At 40.8% G+C, this 24,149-nt stretch overlaps 2 protein-coding genes across 2 annotated transcripts; one reads left to right on the top strand and one right to left on the bottom strand.

Moving 5' to 3' along the window:
* Positions 1-1,503: 1,503 nt before the first annotated feature.
* ube2na (ubiquitin-conjugating enzyme E2Na) lies at positions 1,504-20,295 on the bottom strand. Its single transcript, XM_080736803.1, has 4 exons — positions 20,138-20,295; positions 12,547-12,793; positions 4,297-4,437; positions 1,504-2,584 (listed from the first exon to the last, which is right to left on the bottom strand). The coding sequence occupies exons 1-4, from the start codon at positions 20,165-20,167 to the stop codon at positions 2,538-2,540; spliced, it is 465 nt and encodes a 154-aa protein (XP_080592929.1). The 5' UTR covers positions 20,168-20,295; the 3' UTR covers positions 1,504-2,537.
* Positions 20,296-22,854: 2,559 nt separating this feature from the next.
* c1qtnf13 (C1q and TNF related 13) lies at positions 22,855-23,895 on the top strand (the record flags this gene model as incomplete). The annotated part of the gene is made up of 1 exon (XM_080736959.1): positions 22,855-23,895. The coding sequence occupies one exon, from the start codon at positions 22,855-22,857 to the stop codon at positions 23,893-23,895; it is 1,041 nt and encodes a 346-aa protein (XP_080593085.1).
* Between the last annotated feature and the right edge of the window lie 254 nt (positions 23,896-24,149).

The raw sequence follows: 24,149 nt of genomic DNA, 5'->3' as shown, positions 1-24,149 counted from the left end.
TGCTCCACTCCTCTGGTTGACAGTTAACCTGACTGTGGTGTATAAACTCAATACGCCACCATCTGGTCAGTAGCAATGAAGAAAAACTTTCCTCTGCAAGACCGGAAGTGGTTGGATTGCGTGATCCACACGGTTGCTGCACAAGCATCACCTGCTGTGTGTCAGAGACTGTTCACACAGAGACAGAGCTCTACTCCCAAGGCATCCAGCTGATGTCCGTCTCCTCATTCTCCTTGAACCCTTTTCTGAGCCTCAGCCATATCCAGTCATCCACCACAGACCCTCACTTCTACCTCTTCCCCCTCCCCATTGTGCCATTTGCCGTCACCCAGATCTCAGCTGCTCTACCAGTACTACCTGTCCCACAGCAACCAGATGGAACAAGTGGGAATTGGAGGCAAACGTGTAAAGTGGGAGTCAGAGCAGTTCAGGACAACTGAGGCAACAGGGCAGTCAATAAGTGCACAACGTATTCTACTGCCCAAATAGACAATGTTGAGGGAAGAGTATCTAGCAAAGATGAGGGGGAGGGGGGGTGTCATATGGATCCCGGGGGAGATGGGAACAGTGTGGCTCTAATGTGAATGTCAGACGTCATGTGGCCAACCTCTGACATCTCATCTACTGTCTATCTAGGACACAGGTCTTCAATGGCCAAGGACCCCTTAGCTGAGACAGATGAAGCAGGGACCCTAAGATTCCATTTATAGTTTCATCGTTTGACAGCACAATCATCAGTGTATTTTTTTGGATTCATGTCAATTTGTTATCACCAGATATGTAACCACTTGAACCGTCAATACTTAATAAAGTTGACCTTTCACTCTGTACTTAATGTGCTCTTTTTTCCCCTCAACACCAAACCTCTTTGCCGAAAATAGCCGATCTACAAGCTCACGAGCTTGTAGATCTGCTATTTTTGGCTAAAGTTATCCAAATATGGACGCTAGGGTTCAAGTGGTTAATATAAAAAGGAGAAGGGAAAAAAAAGTTTGGATCACACAAAGATTTGGAGGACCCCCTGTAGTAACTGAGTGCCCCCAAGGGGTCCTGGACCCTGTGTTGAAGACCTTTGATCTAGGACATAGTGTACGTAGCTGACGACTCCAAATCTGGACAAGGTCTCAACCAGTCTCCAGATCAGAGAGCCCCATTCAATATGTTAAACTTACAAGCATAAAGGGCTGGGGTGTAGGATACAAAAAGCTGAAAAAACAATTCACATGACATTACTTTTTCTTATTAATCAACAGATTTTATTTACAGAAAACAAAAGTATGCAGGTGGATTGTTTCCATAGCATTCTGAGAGCAGGAAAACATTTCCTCCCCAGATTAATAGAAATAATGAATTTACAAACAGTGAATTGAATACAGACTTTCCAACCAAAGACCAGTTGTGACAGTTGAGACAAAGCCTTCATTAAGTTCTTGGAGTTTGACCCCCCACCCCCCCCTTCCAATACAACACATTTCCCATGACCCCAGCCCCACCCAACCCTCCACTTACTTTGTCAAATGACTGACAACTCAAATGCAACCCTTATTTCCTGAAATAAATGCCATGGGGAGGAAGTAAACCGTTGAGTGTTGTAGCATTACAATTTGATGACAAACGGGAAGAAGCAGAGTAATTAGTAGGGCAAAAAGCAGGAAAGATCCAAATACAATCAAAGACCAGATATAATAACAAAACATATATGCCCTAAAGCGGAAGAGAGTTCCTGTTTATTCCACAGCCCCCTAGCCCCCCCAAAGCCAGTCACAAGCCTACATTAGGGTCTACACTGACAACAGTTTTTAAAAGTTAACGTTATAGTGGCAGGCTCAGTTTCATATTCTTTTGTGTCTCATGTTCAAGTCAGATGTGATTCTTATTTCTTTTTTTAAATTAAAAGCAGGGCAATGATTGTTGATGTGCTCGTCTGGGCATTCTACACAGAATGAATCAATAGTCTGTGTCCAGGGATACAGTATGTCTACACCGGACTATTAGTTAGCTGCTTTTAATAAACAAACAGCAACACAAGAAAACAAAGTTAAAAGAAAAGTAAAAAGTATACCATACTGACAAGAATGAGCCACTCTTCCCTGTCCATCCCACTTGTAACCCCCCCACCCCACCTCACAAAAGAAGATGTGGGAAATACACGACACCCAGGTTTTTTTTCTTCTTCTTTTTTTTTTAGTTTTCTTCTTTTTTAAATGCGCTCATTGAACCAGGTTGGCAATAGCCTACCAATATCAATGGACAAAGAAAGCCAGGTGAGTAGATCTAAAACCTCTGCCCATGCATTTAAACAGTAGTGAATTAGGACAAAGAAAAGTATTTTTTCTTTCTAGTGTGCATTTAAATCACCAATTGTCAGCAGTTGTCTTTTTTTCCTTTACAATATATTCCTTAATGTTTGTTTTATAATATATATTTTTAAGACGGTGTCCTTTAAATGCAAATGAAGTAGGAAGAGGTCTTGGCAGAACATGAGAAGCTGTTTTCACACTTGACTTCCACTCGTTTCCCCCACTTGTTACGCCAATCTACACTTCGATGTTGTTTCCAGCATAAAGCCTGGTCCATGTCCTCGCTGTAAAACACAAAATGGTTAACACGTTGCAGAAACAAGTTTCACTTTATTTGTAAGCGGCTAGAAAAAAACAATGTATGCCTAAAGTGTCGAACGATGCGTTGCATGACTAAAGTCACAACTACAATGTGTGGAAAATATTTAGATTTCAGACTCTTCATAACCAGACCCGTAGAATGGAGAGTTATGACACTTACGTCGACTCCCATTGTAAGCGTGGAAAGCTATGGAAGTAGCTAGCTTAGCCTAGCTTACTGGAGCCTGTTCTCATTCTTAGCGAGCCTTTGCTGCTCTTCAGCATTGTCACTCGCTGGTAAGTAGACTAAATCACGTCTTTTTCCCCCTGTTAATAATGTTGTCGACATTGGAGAGGCCCGTGAATGACTTAAAAGCGGGAACAATACGTGATTTAGTCTATTTACCAGCAAGTGAAAATGCCTCGGTTATAATGGGGGCGGACGGGGCTGAAGAGCAGCAGAGGCTCGCTAATGAGAATGAGAACAGGCTCCATGCGACGCCACTTCCGGTCTGCGGCAAGATCAAAGCGTGACGCCACTCTCTTCTAAACCACACTGTTCATAACATGTCACACAAACTCCGATTGGTTGGGAAGATGAGGTAAGCTCCACTCCCACGGACATTCGTGAGCCCTTCCCGTCCTCGTTTACATTTTCTGGTGAGGCGGTTGCAGACAGTATGAATGAATTCTAAAAATGTAGTGAGACACCCTGTTTAACGCGTGGTCCGACACTTGTTGCTGACAACTAGGGCTGTCGCGATTAGGAATTTCTGGAGACTATTCATCGCCATACAAAATAATCGCGATTGACGAATATATTGTCTATTTTCCCCCCTTCATTATATGTATACCACTATGATAGTATGAGCTTTGATAATCCACATCACATACTGTATTCCTTAATGAAGAAAAAGAGCTATGTAATTGCTTTTTGAACATCAAGAAAGACTAAAATGTTAGGGAGGGTCTAGTGGAAAAGAGATCGACTCAGTTGCGCTCTGAAAATAGCAGATCTCAGCGCATCCGACCAAGACAACCTGGCGAGTCGACGTCACGAGGAAAACATTAACAACAGTGTGTCCGTTGCCTGCTGCTGCTGCTGCTACGTGTGCGTGCAGCTGTGTGTGCCGAGTCGCGGCTCGCAACACAATGTCAGACTCTGAGCGATTCAGAGCAAGTACAACATAAAACTTTGTGGACATACTTTGATATAATTACATTTCTGTTGATTTCAACCAAGGGTCGAGTTTATTTTATTTGATTCCCCCATATCCATATAAAAATAAACATGATAGATGATACAACAGAAGTAAATTATGTTTCACAAAAGATATTTTGAATTAAAATGGATAATTGACGATAATCGCGAATATAAAAAATAACCGCGATTAGACGATTAAATAATCGCGACTGCCCCTGCTGACAACATGTCGCGATCAGCTTGCTCACTTTCGGTCTCTCTCTCACGAGTTCTGATTTGACATCAGAAGCCATTTCTTAACAACGCCACCGACATTGCCGAGCTCCATGCAGGCAATATATGGGCTATGTGTCAGGAATGTCCAAAAAAGGGCAAAATAAACTGAGCACAGAGTACATACTGACAAGCAAAGCTACAAAGTTAAGAATGATTCATGTCTGACTGTAGGGTGACACATGTCAAAAAGTGATCTAGCCAGATCACAGCTCTCACCTGTCTCTATGGCTTGAGCTTCATTGGTCTTCCACTGCTCTGCAACATCATTTGCTAGGGGATCATCAGGGTTGGGTGCGCTTAGTAACGCCTGGATTGATAGCAGCACTGTACGAATCTGCAAGGCTGGAGACCACTTATCTGAAAAAAGACAAAAACTGTTTGAATACATAAGATGAACAAGGAAACGGATAGAAAAAAAGAGTGAGTGAAACAAAGAATATAAGAATGATGGGCGTTATTTTCAAAAGTCAGGGGCAGTGAAGAGAAGTGAAAAGACAGTGGTGGCATAACACTAGTGGGACGTTGCTCCAGTGAGAGGTCAAAAGTGTAATCTGAGAGGCCCGAGAGCTTTCAAGCGAGATTAAATAGGTAAATCCCTCATTTCATTCACAGTATAAACATTAAGAGAAAACAATACACATGCTCCCTGCTACAGTAACATGCCTGACCTGTCAGACCAAAGACACAGAGCAGGTGTAATGTGGCAATAAAGCCTGCCTGGGCTGGGAAAAAAACAAGTCTCTCTCTCAGATATACAAGCTCACAGCGCGAGCTTGTAGATCTGCTATTTTTTGAAAAAGTCGTGAAAATTTGTGCAAATCTTTGAATATATGTATTTTCAAAGCGTTTGTAACTCAAATTTTGCTTCTGGGGAGTCCCTGGAACTAAATATTTTGAGATGCGGGTCCGTGGCCAAATAAATATCATTTTGGGGGTCCTTCACATGTAGTCTATCAAGAACAGACCAACTGAGCTCCAGTTAAGTGAAAAGGACCTTTTCTTTGACGATGGCTGGCCAGATTGCTGACAGAGAAACATAGGTTTTTCAAAAAGTATTAGAAGGATTCAAAAGACACTTATAGAATCGGGTGAAAATTCTAATTTTCACCCGCGGCACTCGGTGCCGCGATGTGAGCTTGTATATCTGCTATTTTTCAATAGTTAAAGCATAAAATAATGATACACAATAATGTGTACCCGTTCTAAATGGGTTTTAAAGCAGCGGTTGAAGGTTCTCATTCTCAACCTTGTAGGCACCAGGGTTATAATAGTTTTGGATTTTTCATTAGTTTTTATTTTTATTAGTTTTGAGGTTTTGTTTTCAATTACAGTTTAGTTTTAGTTAGTTTTTAAAGTGTGGTTGCTAGTTTCGTTTCGTTTTTATTTTTTGAAAATGCTTAGTTTTAGTTTAGTTTCGTTTCGTTTTAGTCTTAGTTTTAGTCTTTTATGTAATATGGGGTATTTGTCAGGTGTGAGATAAAAAAAAAGCTCAGGAAAAAGTATTGTCAAATAAAAAATCTAAACATCATATTGTGGAGAGTGGCAGGAATGTTGAGACATACAACTTCTCTCTTTGACCTCACCAACTGGTGGGTTTTTCATTTTATTTTATAATATTTCCACAAACAAAAGCAACAGCAGCAGCATAGCTTCAACAGGTTGCTAAAATACTGAACTCTCTAAAGCCAGTGGTTCTCAAAGTGGCTTTGAGGAACCCCAGGGGTCCTTGAGGGGTTTGCAGCAAAAAGGGCGATAATTAATTTTCACCATCATTCCATAACTAAGTAACACAATGACAAAATATATGACTGTTTTGGTCATGGGTGACACAGGGAGAAAACGTTATCAAATGTCCAAGTGTCAGTTTAGGGTCCTTGACATGAACAGGTTTGAGAAGTACTGGTCTAAAGTAAACAGCACAAAACTAGGCTAAAGACCTTCTTAAAGGGGCCACATAATTACGTGCCCAGTAACAGAAACATGTCCTGCATTGAATACAATGTATTCACTTACTACTGTATGACAGATGAACATACATCCACAAAACACAAAGTCAAACAGCTCACAGTCTACACAAGATGCCGCCTTACAGTAAGTGCTCAATCTAAGAACAGTAAAGGAAAACAAAAAACCCCTGAGGTTTGATTCATTTAGATGAGCAAACTAAAAAATACCATAATAAAAACAATATTAACCTCACATTAATACAGTGAATGTTTTTAAAAATAAAGTGCTTAGAAAACGTAATGTACCTGGCTAGCAAAAAATAAAAAAATAAAAGTACAAGGTGTTTCACGAGGTAATTCTTTTCCCATGTTTCTTAGCTCAGGGATAGGAGAAGAAACTTGAACAGGGAATTTAGCCTGTGTGCAGTATTCAGTTCAGTATCTGTGACATGTTGGCCTTAAGTTAGCCTTCAAGTTCAAGCCTTTCTTGTGTCCAATAGGGAAAAATTGTTTCCAGTAAAGCAAACACAGTTTACTACTGTGCACCGTTTTTTTTCTCAGCAATTGAATGCAACAATTTCCTGTTGATTTTGAGGAAAACACGTCGCTCCAGAGATGTTGTCATTCTGTTTCTCAGGCCCGATGACAGCAGTCCACAGACAGAGAAGATGCGCTCCACAAAGGCTTGTGAGGCAGGGGCACTAACGAGATCCAATGCCACAGCGACAAGTTTAGGATAGACAGCCTCCCTTGATCTCCAGAACTGCAGCGGTGTCTCATTGAACACACCCTCTTTGACGTCGTTGAGATACTTGTTCATGTCGGTCAACACACTGCCCGTCGCATTAGGCTGATTTGTGGACACGTTGACCTGCATGCGGGATGCAAGGAAGCGGTATTTCTGAAGGACAGCAGCTGCTCCTGTTGGAGTTTGAGTGGCACTTGCAGTGGCATCATCATTCTGAGACGCAGTAGCTGGGTTATACTGCGCTGCCAGGTTCTGCACAAAGGACTGTGCTGCCCTCTTCAGTGGCACTGTGTCTGGTGTTTGAAGAACCAGCGAAACACTTGGATCCATTAGGCAGGCTCCTGCTGGTGTAGCATCAAACTGTGGGGAATCAGGGCTAAGAATGCAAGCGAAACGTTCTCGCAGTGACTTCAGCATCACTTGAGCTAACTGCTTCCCAACAGTTGTCGTCAGCAGGTGTGCCTCAAGGTTGAGCAGGCATGGCACTACTTGTGAGAGTGACTGGCTGTCACTCTGAAGCTGGTCTGTGTGAATGGCAAAGGGCTCAAGCAGCTTGACGAGGTTCTCCAGCTTAACCCAATCACTTGTGAGAAGTGTGTCCATGCTCAAATCCTCAAGTAGTTGGTTTAGTTCAGCTCTGGTCTCCAGGAGTCTTCTCATCATATCAAAAGTGCTGTTCCAGCGTGTGGTACAATCCCGGACCAGAGTTTTGCCACACCTTTTAATCATTTCTTCATTTGCCACTGATGATTTCCTCACATCGCGTACCAGCTTTCTTGCTCTTGTTATGACTGCATCTGCACTTGGGTGCTTCATGGCATCTTTCAGTGTTAGCTGAAGTGTGTGGGCCAGGCATGGCATTCTCTGGAACTTGTTGTTCTCATCTTCTGGCAGGTCAAGTTCTTAGCAAATCCAAAAAAAGAGAAACAGACAATTAGATAATGTAAGCATCATGTAAAACACAGAAAATAGTTGTACAGTTCTGTTATAATTCAACTTGAGCCATGTATTTGATTTAATAAAAAAATATTTATGAATGTTGGCTGTAGTCACTACTCAGCCTAGGTTCTAGAACAGGGGATCATATTTATGCAAAATTTGCAAGCTTACTTGTTTTAATATAATTAATTTTTGGGACGCAAACAGGGCATTTTAGGAATTAAAACAGGGCAGATAATTGTTTATAATGAAGATTTCTTTGTTTCCCTGTCAAAAAAAAAGGCATACAAAACATATTGGGATTGGCTATTAGCCAAACTGTTATTTTATTTAAACATTAGTGTGTCTCCTCCAATCTCCATATTCATTTTTAAATTGGATATTAAATTATATGAATGACAATAACTATGTAAAAGTGCACTGCATGTCAGTGTCAACTGTCAACTTCACACTTTAGAACCTGGGCTAAAATGCACTATATTATATCTTAGATTTTAACAGGCCTACCATATCCTACTTGGACAAAAATGCTGTGACCTTAGCATGCACATTTTCAGTAGGCTTATTTCATAGTATAGACTAATTGAGTACAAAAACATTGTTTGCAGACAAACCATTATCCTGCATTGCTTAGTAGAACTCTATTTCTACCAAGCAACCAGACTTGCAGTGACAGGCTTAAGAATATTACTGGCACTATAACAGCCTGTAGCTTGCCTGCCTGCCTGTGACTGACTGACTGACTCTCACTCTCTCACACACACACACACACACACACACACGTAGTGTAAACACACGAACACTCACCGAGTCCTCCGCCCTCTTCCTCCTCCTCGTCTGACAACTCTTCGTCTGACTCCGACTCCTCTTCGTCTGACTCCATAAACAGTTCATGGTCCACAGCCACAACGACACCATCTTCATTACTTTGCTCTCGTAGTCCATCCCTCAGCAGCCGGACAGCCTTCACAATGTTCGAGCCGTTATCTGTGACAACGAGCAGCACCTTGTCCTCTCCTATACCCCATTCTGCTAATGTTTGATCAATGCAGCGGGCAATTTTCTCACCGGTATGTGGGTGCTCCATTCGGTGCAGGTTAAGCAGAGCATGGTAAACCTGCCCCCCAGGCGGATGATAGAAACAGGCTGATATACCCATGAAAGACGCCGTCAATCCCTTCTTGCTCCAACCATCTGCACATAGCGTCAGCTTCCTGGCTTCCCCTACGATCTCTTTTAATTCCTGCTTTGCCGTGTCCATCTTAGCCCCGATAATGTTATTCACTCTTGCAGCTCCGGGTGTTTTGAACTTTGGTTCGAATACAGTGTTGTACTTTCGGAAAGCATCATGCTCAACCAGTCTAGTGGACATTCCAGTCTCGATAAACAAATTGACCAACACTTTCTCCCGCTTTTGGTGTTCCTGTGAATTTACCAACCAGCGGGTATCAGGTCGCCGGTGGAAGCTCTCCGTGAGTGTTCTCTGACTCTGGCCTCCGTTCACTCCAGGCCCCGTGTTGCTGCTGCCTGGCCGAGGATTAGCATCTGTCTCGGGGGAGGGGGGCTGGGCTGCAGCGGTGTCCTTTACCTTCTCGAGGTACGCTAGGTTAGCGTTCTTGTGCGTGCTCCTCAAATGGACTTTTAGATTTGTGGGGTTTTTTCCCTTGATTAATGCACCGCATGCCGTATTATTATTTTCTACAACAAGGCACTTACTCTTATCTGAAACAGAGTCGTATTCAAAGTAATCCCAAATGGGACTGTGCCGCTTTCTTCCAACTTTAGCCACCGCCATGATACCATGCTGGTCTGTGTTTTGATGTCCGAGGGGGGCGTGTTAAACTGGCACAGAGCACAGAGCACAGTGGGACTCGACGTTAGGGAGGAGGAGGAAGATAGATAATAAAAAAAAAAGATATATGAAAATAGATTGGACATCCATCCAAAATAAATTGATAAAGACGAAAACTAAGAGATTTTCTCTATCATTTTAGTTAGTTTTAGTTAGTTTTGCAAACACACAATACCGTTTCAGTTTAGTTATCGTTTTTTAAAAAAGCTTAGTTTTTATTTTTATTTTCGTAAACGACAATGTTTTTCCATTCTAGTTTTCGTTTTTTCGTTCGTTTTCGTTTACGATAATAACCCTGGTAGGCACCAGGGATTGGGGACAGGGGGTGCCATTTTAATTCTTGCCGTCGACTGGGTGGTGCAATTTACAACAATATTTGTTAAGAAATCAACACAAGATCCTCAAATACAGCTTTTAACAATAATGTCACTTATAACTAGTTGTTTGAGGCAAGCTGTGAGAATACAGTAGAGTTCTTGCCATTCCTTCAAAAGTGATTACAGATTCAAGTTGGTTTTCAACCGATTTCCGATCTTTTACATTGCAAACCACGCAGCGGAATACTGGATCCCCATTTCCTTATGAAAATGATCAGGTCCACAAGGAAATTTCAACAGAGGAGCTGTAGGAGCTTAACTGACAATCAAGTCATGCAACTCGATTATGGAAGATTCAGAGTGTGCAGCGAAAGCCATGGAGGGAAGTATTTGGATAAATACAAGGCACACACACACAAACACACTGTCTGTAAACAGACATCGACACTTCCAGTCTGCTGCAGTGGTGATGCCGAAGCTCCTGTCAGCAGTGCCAAGGTGACTGTTGACGGTAACAGCGCAGTAATTTATTATTCTATGACGTTGTGCTTCTTGTAGTCTTGACAGTGTCCAGTACACAATCATCAAGTTGTTTCATAATTATTGCCTTCACAGAAACGTACACACACAGGGATTCCAATTTCCACCAGATCAGTTCAGTCTAGGGCAGCACACCACCAAGAAAGACCGAATTGGTCAGCAAGAAAGACCGAATTGGTCAGCAAGAAAGACCGAATTGGTCAGCACAGAGACAAAGCGGCAGACTAAACGTTTAAAATAAGTGTAATTGACCGTCAATAACATGTTTTGTGATGAATGTTTAATTTTCACTGTTGTATTTTCACGTATATAAAATAAGTGTGAACCCATAGTTATATCAGAAATTATGTCCATATTGTGCTGCACCAGCGTGCGCAGGCATGTGCACCTCCTTCCAGTAGTACCTAGACCAGTGGTAACCAACCTTTACAAGCCCATAAGCACATTTTATTCCTAAACTGAGATCTACCTCAACAATATGTAAAAAAAAAACTAAAAAAAAAAAGAAAGAAAAAGAAAGAAAGAAAAAAAAAACACCACGAGTAAGATTACTTTAGCAATTTCTGACAGGCTCAATCTATTTGCATACATCCAGTTAGCGATCTAAATATGAATAAACAAAATATATTGCAGATTGAGAACTATTAGGAAATCTTTTAAATTTGACACTTTTTAGGCTACTAAAACACTATATCTAAACTACTAAACTGCTATATCTAATCTTCAATGCACAATATTGACTTTCTCATCAATTCATATTCACATTTAGATATTCTATTCAATTGATTTTGACAGATGTGACTTCTGACAGTCATCAATGTTTGGGATAATTTTGTCTGTGATGGTTTGTTAAGATTTGGGAAGTCAAACCGATTAGCCACAGCTCTTGACTTTAACTTAAACGGTATGAGCTTGTCGGCTGGCTATTTTCCAATTAGCGTCCGGGTGTGTATATATCTTTTATGATGGTGACGGCTCCACTCAAATCTCTGAAAAAATGTCACGGTTCCCTCCCGTTTGTGGTGAAGGTCCATCATTTGAAATGAAATCTCTGAACCAATCGGCTCTTGGAACAAATTTCACAGGCCCAATAGGGTTCTAATAAACTTCAATGCGTCACCAGGCTTTCCACACGAACAACACAGACCGAATGAGTTGAGCTTGAGAGTGTAGTAACCTACTGCTGCCGTGGTCTGGGTCAATCCACTTTCAATAATGTGAGGGGGTAGATCCATACATAAACTGGAAATGGTACCAGGGCTGATACCAATTAATGCGTAATCTGTGTGACGGAACACCAGCTTCCACTTGCCCTGTTGCACATGCCTTACAGCTCATCCGACCAGCCCGCGACGCAAGCGATGAAATCTCATTAAAATACATTTGTTTCAATGAGACACTCCTGACCTACCGTGAGTGACAATGCATCATGCCACGACGTCGTCCACCCCTCCTTTTTTCTCACGTAGAGTCTGTATTTGAGCGAGGTTTCGCGGCAATGTCCATAGAGGTAAATGGCCATGTCCCGCCCCCCAAACACTTTATAATCATTTATTGTCGCTATGTCGTAACACAAGGGACGACGCTCCATATGACGACAGTTTTTCGCGAGTCGTCGCTGTCGGAAAGCTCGCTCGTGGGCAGTGCGGATGAGCTGTTATCCTGAAGGGACAAATGTGGCATCTTTCCATGGGGGCAGTGTAACTGCATGGAGCAAACACAAACTCAACCAAGTTGCAGAATCCATGCTGGATTCATTTTTACCCAAATCTGATTGGCGCAGTTTCAGGAAGCTGCGTCCACAGCGTCAGCTATTTTGTTTCAAAGGTGCGGGGGTGTGTCCGTTGCCTGCTGTCCCAATACAAAAACCTGTTTGCAATTGACAGTGATGGCATTCAAGGTCGATCGTGATCGACCGGTTGGTTACCATTAACCTAGACTATGTTTTTTTCATGCAGGGAACCCAACCCTGTTACAGTAAAACAAAGGTATAATTAGTCAAAGTCAGTGAAAATAATAAATAGAAAAGGGATCCTTTGTGCAACAACAAAATCAATATAAAGCATAGTAGAAAACCATCGTTTTCTTTATATTAAAAGGAAAATATAGGTAGTGCTTGCTTACCTTTCAAAATGTCTAGACATATTCTTCCCAGCTTGTCTACGTTGGGATGATATATTTTGGTCATGAAGCGTACTTTAGGAGCAGCCATGGGGTATTCTTCTGGGAGAAAGAGTTCAAGTTTAAATGTTCCCCCCTCGAAAGGCGAGTCCTGAGGTCCAGCAATGACCACATGGAAGTAGCGGGCATTCCCTTCATCAGGCTCTGCTTTGATACCTGGGACAGGCTCTGCAAGCAAACGCTGAGTCTCCTGGTAAACATAAAAAGAAGCAGAAACAGAAAAAGGGCTTAAGGTCCTAATATTCTTCATACAGGAAGGAACTGCACATAAGGGTAGTGAACATTCGGAGTGCTTTGCTTGAGTCTAGTCTGTGACCATTTAGCTCTTGGATTAGAGATATTAGAGATATTCCAAACAAATGACTAAATATATTTTTTACTTTGTGTTCTATGTATGAATATTCACATTGTTTTCTGGTTTGATTCTGAAAAACATCTTGTAAAGAAAGGAGGTATATAAACAAAGTTTAATATTATCTATTATAAAGGCAAAAGTAAACAGAGCGACAATACAGCCACGCTATTTAATTACCCAGTAGCACGTTCTCTCATAACATGAAAACACACACTGCTGAATGCCTAGCAATCACCTGACTAAAATATATAGATACCATGCTTTGGCAATATCAAGGTATTACAGTATGCTAGGGGTGCAACAATACTGAACCAAACCGTTATATACCGAACCGAATGACCCTGTCCCGAACTGAATGACCCTGTCCCGAACCGAATGACCCTGTCCCGAACAGAATGACCCTGTCCCGAACCGAACAGCCCATACTGAATGAACCGGATTTCTTTCTTTTTTAGGGTGTGGCCACATAAAAACATATTTTTAACTCTTTTTTTTTTAGAAAATCTTCCTCCCAATATAATCATAATACCTGATTATCATGTTTTAGGGGGGAAACAAATGATGGCACCCCATCTTTAAAATAAAATGAAGATTTTCTTTTTTTCAATTTTTACTGTACCAAAACCGTGAGCCAAAAACCAAGATACGAACCGAAAACATGGGCTGACTGAACCGTTGCACCTAGGGATGTCCCGATCGGATCGGGAGACCGGAAATCGGGGAGATCGGGGCCGATTTCAAAAGATCGGAATCGGGAGAAAGAGAGCTGGTGAGCTTTATTTTTAATTTGTTTTGATAAAATGCTGCACTAAGTGAAAAAAGAAGCTTGGATAGAATGGATAGTTATTTAAATAAAATAAAAAAAAACCTTAAGGGACAACATAAAAGCATTTTTTCTTTTCTTTTTCCTTAATGCATTGCCGAAAGATCGGATCGGGAAGGATCGGGATCGAATCAGGAGCAAAAATATGTGATCGGGATCGGGAGCAAAGAAACGTGATCGGGACATCCTGAGTTGCACCCCTACTGTATGCCAGCCAGCGTATTAGAAATCCCGAAGGTATGACTTTCAATATTGTAAAAAATAAAAGCGTTCCTAGATATTGAATCTTGAAAAAAAGATCTAGTTCAGAATACTTAGTTCTTCCAACAAAAGCAATATTATCCGTTCATGACATGTTCCCGTTTTTGAGGGACTGTAGATATAAATTGGCATTCTTGCCAACTCCGCCATGTTTACATCATATATCATTTTAGATGGATGTTTGTTAATGTGTTTCCCTATAAAATATCTGTACAGCCCACTTGATTTACCGGCATCCACAATCCACATACTGTAGCAACAAGTTATCAGGTCCTCCAGTATGCTTAAGCTATAGAAGGGCAAATATTTCCCACCTATTAGTTATTCCCTATGGGGTTATCAGTGATGTCATTACGTGCGCATCCCGCATCAAAAACTCATTCAAGTCACCCAGGGACTCATTCATATCATGGTCCTGGGGTCCCGGGGATGCGCCTCCATTGGAGTCCATGTTAAAATAATTTACTTCTTCTACTTAAGTTGCTATATTAGTTTAGATAGTTTAATTTGTTTTTTAATGTATTGCGTAAGATAAACACTATAAAGATGTATTATCAGTTAAACCTGGAACAGCTAAAAACTATTTTCACTAGTGGTTCTCAAAGTGGGGTCCTGGGTCCTTGAGGGAGTTCCAGGGGGTCCCCAGATAAATGATAGTTAGGAACCAAATAGAACTTTATGGGTTTGTAACTCGGTGAACAAATGGAAGTGCCAAATGGACCTGTTCCGTTTGTACTCTAGTATTAAATGTCTAGTAACATTTAATATAAATTGGGGTCCCAGTGATATAAATATAATTCAATGGGTGTCTGTAGCCTAGTGTATTTAGAAATCCTAGTTCTAAGTTCTCTAACATTAGCCAAATTGTAAAATAAATAGGCAAACATTTTGAAAATAGCCGATCTACAAGCTCACAGCGCTCGAAAACATTGTATTGAGGACTCATAAAACTTTTCAGGGACCCATTTGAATGACCACCTGTGGGTCCCGGGACCCATTACATTGAAAACCTAGTAACATCACTGGGTTATAGATTTAAATCCAGCAAGACAGTCTAAGACAATGCCATATTGCAACAGTGACTTATATCACCAGCAGCTCAGCTTTTACAGTTTGTCTTTTAAAGTGATCCCTGACTAATACGACAATATGTCTTAATACATTATAATTGTCCTCTATAACTACAATGTAAAATTTAAAACACCTTAAATATTTTATTTCTTCTAGAAATAGCTTATCTTTCACTCAGTAGGGGAAATGCCTGTCGCAAGTTGATGTCATAAATGTCATGTGTAATTTTTATGGCATGCATGTGCAAAAAAAAAAAAAAACACAAACACATTTGAAATATTGATTTGATGCTCATATTAACCATAGGAAGTATTAAGTTTGTTTTTATTTTCACATGCATGCCATAAATTCCATAGGGATAGATCACACTTGACATTTATGACATCATCAACTTGCGACGGGCATTTCCCCTATTGAGTGAAAGATTAGCTATTTCTAGAATAAATAAAATAATTGAGGTGTTTTTAATTTTACATTGTAGTTATAGAGGACAATTATAATGTATTAAGGCATATTTGTCGTATTAGTCAGGGATCACTTTAATACCATACACCAGTGAAATGTCAGGAAGGTATGAAAAATCTATTTGATGCCAGTGACATCAATAGAAAATGCTATTTTCTTATTCATGATGTGATGATTCATGTGGCACTGCACTTCTCTGCTCAAATACATGCTGCCATCTCAAACAGCTTTACTCCCAAGAAACACTGTTGTGCCTGAATTAGGAATAGGATACAATCATCTAAAAGTGAAACAAATCAATTAACCAATTAATCGCATTACATTTTAATAACCAATTTAGAAATGTAGAATGCATGGTAAATGTTCAAATATTTACTACTTGGAACGAAAATATGAATGATTGTCTTCTTTGTTCCAATCATAAAATCGGTTCAGATAACTGCCATTTACCACCAATTTGTATTTTATTAAATTACTTGGTGGGCTAAATAAATCAACGGCATACTGTAGTTTCATCCAATAATGGGATCATTAAATGAATATGAAAATAATTAGTCAGTTGCAAAAAACATTTTGACATGTCTTGATGGGAGTTTTTATATTTTGATCAGATCCACGTGTTCCAGAATTTCCATCTTTAAAATCAAATTCTGTCTTTGAACTGAAGGGACAAATGTTTTGGGCCGTGAAAGGTTTCAAGTCATTAGTAAGCTAAAATTAGAATGGTTGCCAAGAGCTGCATTATAGCCAGCTTTTTAGTTGTTGCAGCTAGTGTCCTGGTCTGGGCTATAATTGTGAAGCATAGCAGAATTCCTGGTCTGGGCTATAATTGTGAAGCATAGCAGAATTCCGATCTGTAAACCTGCTTGCTCTTGCTGCAGTATACAGTACTGGCTTATAGAGGTGACACTGAGCCAGCCACCACACCACAGGAGACTCAATTACTTGCATTCCCATCAACTACTGCAGCAGGACTACCGCCAGCTCATGGTGATAGCCAGGTGACCTGCAGAAATAAACACCTTCAGTGTGACAGAGGAGTAGACTACCCGATATGGCCTGTGGTATGCATGAGGCAGACTGGGCGAGACACCTGAAAGGCACGTTCATCACGTTAACTACAGGCATGCATGCCATGTATGTCTTCATACAGAAGAACTCTTTTTTTCTAAACAGTGGTGGCCTGTCCTTGCCTTTAACTTTTGGAGTTGAGACACAGTAGGTCATTATTTGTTGCATTTAACTATTTAACATATAATCTCTTGTGTGAACATACAGATAGACCACCTTGAGCCAAGGAAATTCAGTCTTTATGGCATACATCAGTTATGAAACATAGGACGGATTGACAGTAGTAACACAATACTAATATCCAGTGGCAGTAGGCCTTTGTGGCCTTTAATGTACCCACTACCCACTATGATGAGACACAGCCATTCACTGATAAGACACCCATGTCAATTCTATATAAGAAAGCGGCTTCGGAAAAAAAGAGTTGGCCCAGGGCCACCTCTCCTGCTTTTTCTTTTTTCAGTTTCCGTGAATGCAACTCGGGGCGAGATTCCTGAAATGTTTCAGATAACCCACAGACAAAACCATGCAGTGAAAACACAGACAAGAGAGGGGCTCCCAGTCCCAGTCACACGCTCAAAAAAGGACTCAGGGGCTAGGGCCACGAGAGCCGTTCCCAGGCCTACCACCTTTTCTCACCAACTCACATTTATTGTTCAGCGTGTATGGTCACCTTTGACGTCCTTCACTTACGACAGAACAACCCTTAACTTGCAACTATTCATATAGATACAATACATTGAGGAAACGATTCCTTTCAAATTTGATAAATGATGTGAACCTCTCCATGACAATATTTAATAAAAAATCACACCCGTGTGAAGTGGAGCTGTGTGTGTGTGTGTGTGTGTGTGTGTGTGTGTGTGTGTGTGTGGATCATGTGTACCGATTTTTGTGACATTTGAAGAAAATATGTAGGAAAAGGAGCAAAAAGTGTGTTTTGGAGAAAATTCAAGATGGCGGAAAATCTATCATGGCGCAAATGGGCGTGGCCTATATGGGGAGATGCGTCATGACCCAAGGAATCCAGGGAAAAAATATTTTTAATTTTCCGACCTACGGTTCAAGAGTTACAGGCCAAAACGTAAAGTGGGGTGTTATGGCGCCACCATGCGGCCAAATGACACAATTATTTTTTATTTAATCCTTGAAATCATTATGAACCTCCTCTCCAAGTCTTGAAACTCTAGCCCCTATGGTTTGCGAGAGACAAATAATTGAATGTGAGTTTTTGCGATTCCCATTATAAGTCAATGGGGAAAATTAATTCACTAATAAATTAATATCAATTAAACTATTGAACCTTTCTCTTAGCAAGTTACTAGCCCACGATTCCCGAGTAAGCCTGTCGATTTGACATATGGCGCGAGTGTGTGGTGGCAAAACTGTGGGACTAGTAGCGTGCCGAAGTTTAGGAAGTTCAGGCTACATACAGACACACACACAGACAGACCCACACGGCCACGTATAGGGAGCCTGTGCTTCACACAGCTCCAAAAACACGTCCATACATGTAATCCATAGTACATTGTATGTATGTATGTATTACAGACAGCCATAGAACACTCAGTGTTTTCAAAGAGGGATCCATCTCGGCATGAGTCCGCAGCATTTTGTAGCACTCCATTGTGTACACACCCAATAATGAATTGCTGTGACTTGGGGATGAGCTCTCTCATCTAGTATCTTATCTTTATCTTGCACAGCTGCACTGAACATGTGTGTAAACTTCCTTCAATGAGCACATAGTCATGGGGCACACAAATTGACAGATGTGTTGCGGTTGGTGCAGGTTCAGTTGTGATCACATCTGTCAATGTGTGAGCTCCATACGTATGTGTTCATTAAAGGAAGAGTGTGAACGACCCATTTCAGGGATTTGAACGAATCGTTCACGAGTCATGCTAATGATTCGAATCTTATGAACGAATCACGACACATCACTAAAGTGTACATGTGTTCAGTGCTACTGTGTGAATGTCATACAACACAGTCAAATACATAGAATGCTGTCTGTGTGAAAAGTGTTATTTGTCTAAATGCACGTTTTCTGCCAGAGCTTATAAATGGATATGATACTAGATGACAAGAGTGGATCCTAGGTTGCAGCAACTCGAGTGCATCGCTACACAAATTCTCATTAGAATGCTTGTGAGATTGATCCATCCACAAAAATGCATCCAGTGCTTTAAGGCCGTGTATATGGATTACATGCAATAAGGAATATCTTACATTCTAGGGCTAGTTATCATGGGAAAACGAAAGTAATATGGCTTTTACAAAAACTCATAATTGTAAAAAAAACAAAAAAAAAAACATGTCCAGGCAGTTAGTAGTGATTTACTTAATCAATGCCCTGCACAATTTCTCTTTCAGCCTTGCCATATCTTCAGTACTAGATGTCTGAAGACAGTTGCTGATCACTGTGAAATAATCAGAGTCATACTAGAATCCTAAATGTACTGTTTAAACATGCCGCTTAATTATTTGTGCTTATATTGTTCTGTGATGCTGATGTATCTTTCTTTATTATTCGGTCAGCTTTCAATATTAGACAAGCTCATTTCTAAGGTTTCAAGGTAATAATACAATGTATTGATTACGAGTATAATACAAGGTAGTGGTTGTATTGACATTGGAGTGATATTTCTGAGGAAAGGAAAGGTGACAGGAGTCAATGCTTTGGAGTGATATCATTTCATAACAATGAATGAATGAATTAAGCAACTTCGCCCCTCTGCTTTGCTACTGTTAGCCTACTACGCTAACGACTGACGACCAGCAATAGGCAGCTAACTGGCTAACGTTGCCTGCAACGGCTGGCCCACAAAGCCAAGGCCTTGCGGCAAAGTCTGCACTGCCACCATATCTGGGTAAAGCGCCTAACGTTTATCAGGTATGCGTTATTAAATGGAAGCCAAGTTAAAAACATGGCTACGTTACGGTTGAGTCTCACCGATGCAATAGTTACCAGTAGAAAAACACGTTTAAGTGAGATACAAAGGGAGTACCTGCTAGCGTTAGCTACCTAGCTAATGTTAACCTGTTAGCTGTTGTGTGTATGTGTGTTCCTGGTTTTTCGTCACTCACAACTGCAGAACTGGCTGTCAAGCTAGCATGCTTAGCATAGCTAGCTAGCCTGTCAAGCCCCCCCAAAACCTGATCACTATTAGCAGCAAGAAGTTAAGATAGTAGTCTCGTGATTAGTTTATGATTTGTAAAAGATCATCCTGGCAACAACGAGACACATTTCTCCGCCATCTTTCCAAAGCACTGCATGGTGTATTTTTAACCCAGCAGCCTTTTTGGGTTTTAGCTAACAGGGACGAAACGGAAGTAACTTTAGCCCAGCGCAAAGCTAACCGCTGGCTACCAGAAAACCCTCAATAAGACTGCATGCATTCACACCTCGCCATGTGGACTGTGCGTGGTTAATAGCAGAACATCTGTTCTTAAAATGACAGCGTGACACTCTTTATTAAATGTACCTTAATGATCCTGCGGGGCAGTCCTGCCATCTTGTCTTTAATGCGGGCTTTAGCAGTATAACTCTCAATGCTTCTCCTCTTTCGTTGGCATTGACAGCAACACGCGTCTTCCGGTCTGCATGCGTCATGAAACCAGTCAAACCACCACAGGTCTGGATCTTCTGGATTGTATATTTGAAAATTTAAAAAATGAGCTGTGGTGGGAAAAGTATTCACATATTTCACTTAAGTTAAAGTATAAATGCTGCAATGTAGAAATACTCTGTTACAAGTAAAAGTCCGGAATTCAAAATGTACTTGAGGAAAAGTATGAAAGTGTTGGCATCACCAAAATGTACCAAAAGTAAAAGTGGCTACAAAATGTTTGAAATAGGGTTTATGTATATTTTGTAACATTAGAATGTATATCTGCAAAGTATCTAGTAACTAAAGTTTTCAAATAATTGTAGTCTAGTACACATTTGTACTTTTAGTACAATATTTGGATCCGATATTTGGATGTAGTAGAGTATAAGTATTGGAAATTGAAAATACCTCAAAATTGTACTTAGTTACCGGTAAGTAGTTACTTTACACCACTGATGAGCAGATAGCAACAAAGGTATATGTTAGCTACTGTAGCAACTATATTATTAACAAGAAATAGACCTACATCTAATTTCCATGGTGGTATATAATGTTCTATTCTATTCAGTCCTACTTTAGCCCTAGAATGGCTCTGTGATATTTAATACATTTCATATGAATATGACATGTGACAATATCATTGATGTGTGTGTGTGTGTGTGTGTGTGTGTGTGTGTGTGTGTGTGTGTGTGTGTGTGTGTGCGTGCGTGCGTGCGTGCGTGCGTGCGTGTGTGTGTGTGAGTGAGTGAGTGTGCGCATGCCACATTGGCAGGACAGTGAGGCATATAATCATGATAAGGTAAGAATTCCCTTACATTTAACAACTGATCTGCAGTGAGAGAATAGGTTGCGGCATATACTGACTGCAGAAAAATCTCCAACAAGCCATCATGGTTGAATGGTCCATGGTACTTGTAGCTAAAGGAAGAAAGATTATTAGAGCCCCTCCTACTGATGTAGGCTATTCCTATGGACAAAACCCATTTCCAACCGGGGTCCTGGGTAGACGATAGAGGGCTGGCCTGGCCATCAACAGAACAGTTACAGGAGCTTTATGAAAGAATGGACAGGAGAGGTGTCCAGCTGACTACAGTCATGCAATCTCTGCATCGCCATAGCCGAACAGGTGAGTTGAAAATCTGAAACAGAACTGCCTGTATAATATTTAATTTACTTTTTACATACTGTACATTTGGGTATTTCCCATCGTCACAAAATAGCAGATGAGAGATTGCTGTGAAACCTGTATGGTATTAATTAACCTGTCACTGTCTGATATATCTAACTAGTAATTAGATATACTTAAGTTGACATAATACACAGTATAAAGTTAAACGTAAGTTAAATGTAATCGGTAATTACATTTGTGTTTGACTTTATACTGTGTTAGTCACACCTTAAAAAAATCTAGATCAATGAAGAGATCTCTAACAAATTACACATAGAAGTATTGTTTTAAAAAGATGTTGTATTTTGTCTCTTCTTTTGCCTCCAAATCCTTCCACTTACTTGACACAGACTAATTGGAAAACTCTGTTGTTAAGCACTAAATATCTGTTATTAGATGTGAAATATGTATATTAAAGACAACAAATGGTAGATTGCACAAACTACTAGGTGTACATTCTAAGCCTATAATTATTGGTCATGTACAGCTGTGAGGTTTCCACTTGTTTACTAATCATCAAGGACGCTATACAAAGCAACAATTTGTTTTAATGTAAACACTTTGACTACAGATTAGGTACACACTTGTGTTGCATGTAAGTTAAATAAAAAATATCGGTGCTCCTATATGATCCTGAACAGAAACATGAAATTAATTATACACCACCCGCAAATTAAATCTTCTTCCTCATAAAACTAGAAAGGCAAAAATACTGAGAATTGATTGAACTGATTTACATATGAGTTAAATCAAAAGTCAGGATTTTACTGTGTATTGTCATAATAATGATAACTGCAAATGACCACAAAGGCACCTATCCCCAAATGACCACTAACATTGTGAGATATGTAATAACAAGGCTTTTATAAAATACACTTTTTATTAGGTGTGTTTTAGCATTCTGTGCTTGCATAAATAGCTCCCAATGACTTACCCCACCTCACCAACCCTCCAAAATGTTCCATTGTTCACACACACAGGAACAGATGAACCAGTGCCTAATCGAGCCCCTTTCTCTCAGTGCACAGAGTGAACAGACAATACCAGCTGAATTAGAGGGGCTCTTGCTTCCACCGTGTGTTTGATTTGAGTGGCAGGATCCGTCCTGACAGGGCTCAGACAGCCAGACATCCTCACCCACTCATATATTAGCTGACCCAGTGTCATTACAAAATTAATCTTTTGTCTGATACGCAGAAGACACAGTCACAATTGTGAATTCAGCCATCGTTGATGACGGTATTTAGTTTTTAAATGCATTGCTTTGCAAAGAATGTAACGAAACAACTCAAATGTTCAGTTGTAGTACAATTCTTGCTTTCATTCAGTTATATCACATAAGAGTGATTTGTTTTCTCTTTTATATCTTTCAGGTAGCGTTGCCCATGGGAGAAATCACTGGTATATAGCTTGCTTATTTGGTATGATCACCTGCTTGGGGTCAGTTGTGTCCCTCAGTGTTCCTCCAGTAACAACGGGACTCCGCTCTGCATTCTCTGCCACACGGACCAACAGTGTACAGGGAGGCAGCCAGAAGGTGGTCACCTTCAATAGGCTCCTGGTCAATACAGGAGGGGATTTCAACCCAGATACAGGCCACTTCCGGTGTCGAATCCCCGGGGCCTACTACTTCTCCTACTCCATGGGGAAATTTCCAAAGAAAATGCTGTCTGTCATACTCGTAAAGAATGGGGAGGAGGTGCAGGCTATAGCATATGACGATTACCGCAAGAAAGGGAGGAAAGTTCAAAGCCAAAGCTTAATGATCAGTCTCAAAGCTATGGACACAGTGTGGCTGCTTTTACAGGCCAGTCCTCAGTATGCTCTGTACAGCAACGCCGGCCCTTATATCACCTTCTCTGGTTACCTCGTCTATCCTGACATTTCCGCAACCAGCTATGTTAACAACCACTTGTCTCCACCTGGTCAGTCCTATCCCGACTGTCCCCCTCTGGGGGATCGCCGGAACAGCTGGACCAGTGGCCAAACACTTGAGCAACCAAGGTCTGCCTTCTCAGTGGCGCGAACATCCACAGTCCTGGGACAGAGCAGCAAGCAGCAGGACAAGCAGCCACTAACCTTTGACGTGGAGTATGTCAACATTGGGGGCCACTTCAACAAAACCTCTGGTCTCTTTACCTGCCATTTTCCCGGGGCCTACTACTTTGCCTTCACTGTGGGGAAGCACCCTCGCAGGGCTGTTTCTGTGAAGCTGATGACGGGGGGTGGTGTGGTGCAGGCCATGGTGTTTGATGAGGATACGTCAAAGCGCAGGGAGATGCAGAGCCAAAGCTTGCTCCTGTCTCTAAAGCAGGGTGAGGATGTGTGGTTGTACAGTCAGCAGGATGAACGCTACGCTGTCTACAGCAACCAGGGACGATACACCACTTTTTCTGGCTTCCTGGTGTATCCTGAAGTTGAGCCGCCTGCCATTACCACCTCCGAGGACAGAACTCACTTCTAAACACTGACCCCTCCATGGTGCGATTTTTAACAAAAAAAAATACTAAAAATAAAATTAAAATAAATCTGAACTTTTATTATATTTGTCCAACATTCTACTCGTTAGTTTGTGTATCTATATATAGATTAATTTTGTTGATAAAAAAGAGGAATACAATTCCTTTCATTTGTGCATTTTGAGGACAATAAATACAGCAAGCATATTCACTCATTTACAAATTACATGATACTCCAACAGGAGCTGGATGTAGAATG

This window comes from Nannobrachium achirus (genome assembly GCF_963921795.1).
Source record: "Nannobrachium achirus genome assembly, chromosome: 11".
In the NCBI taxonomy this organism is placed as follows: Eukaryota; Metazoa; Chordata; class Actinopteri; order Myctophiformes; family Myctophidae; genus Nannobrachium; species Nannobrachium achirus.
This window is presented reverse-complemented; position numbering and strand designations above follow the sequence as displayed.

Excerpts from the sequence above, each read along its gene's own strand:
- ube2na (XM_080736803.1), bottom strand. The coding sequence starts at position 20,167 with ATGGCAGGACTGCCCCGCAGGATCATTAAG. Across the intron at positions 12,794-20,137 it reads TGCCCCGCAGGATCATTAAG|GAGACTCAGCGTTTGCTTGC; the intron begins GTACATTTAATA and ends TATGTTTACCAG. Across the intron at positions 2,585-4,296 it reads AGCTCAAGCCATAGAGACAG|CGAGGACATGGACCAGGCTT; the intron begins GTGAGAGCTGTG and ends TGTGTTTTACAG.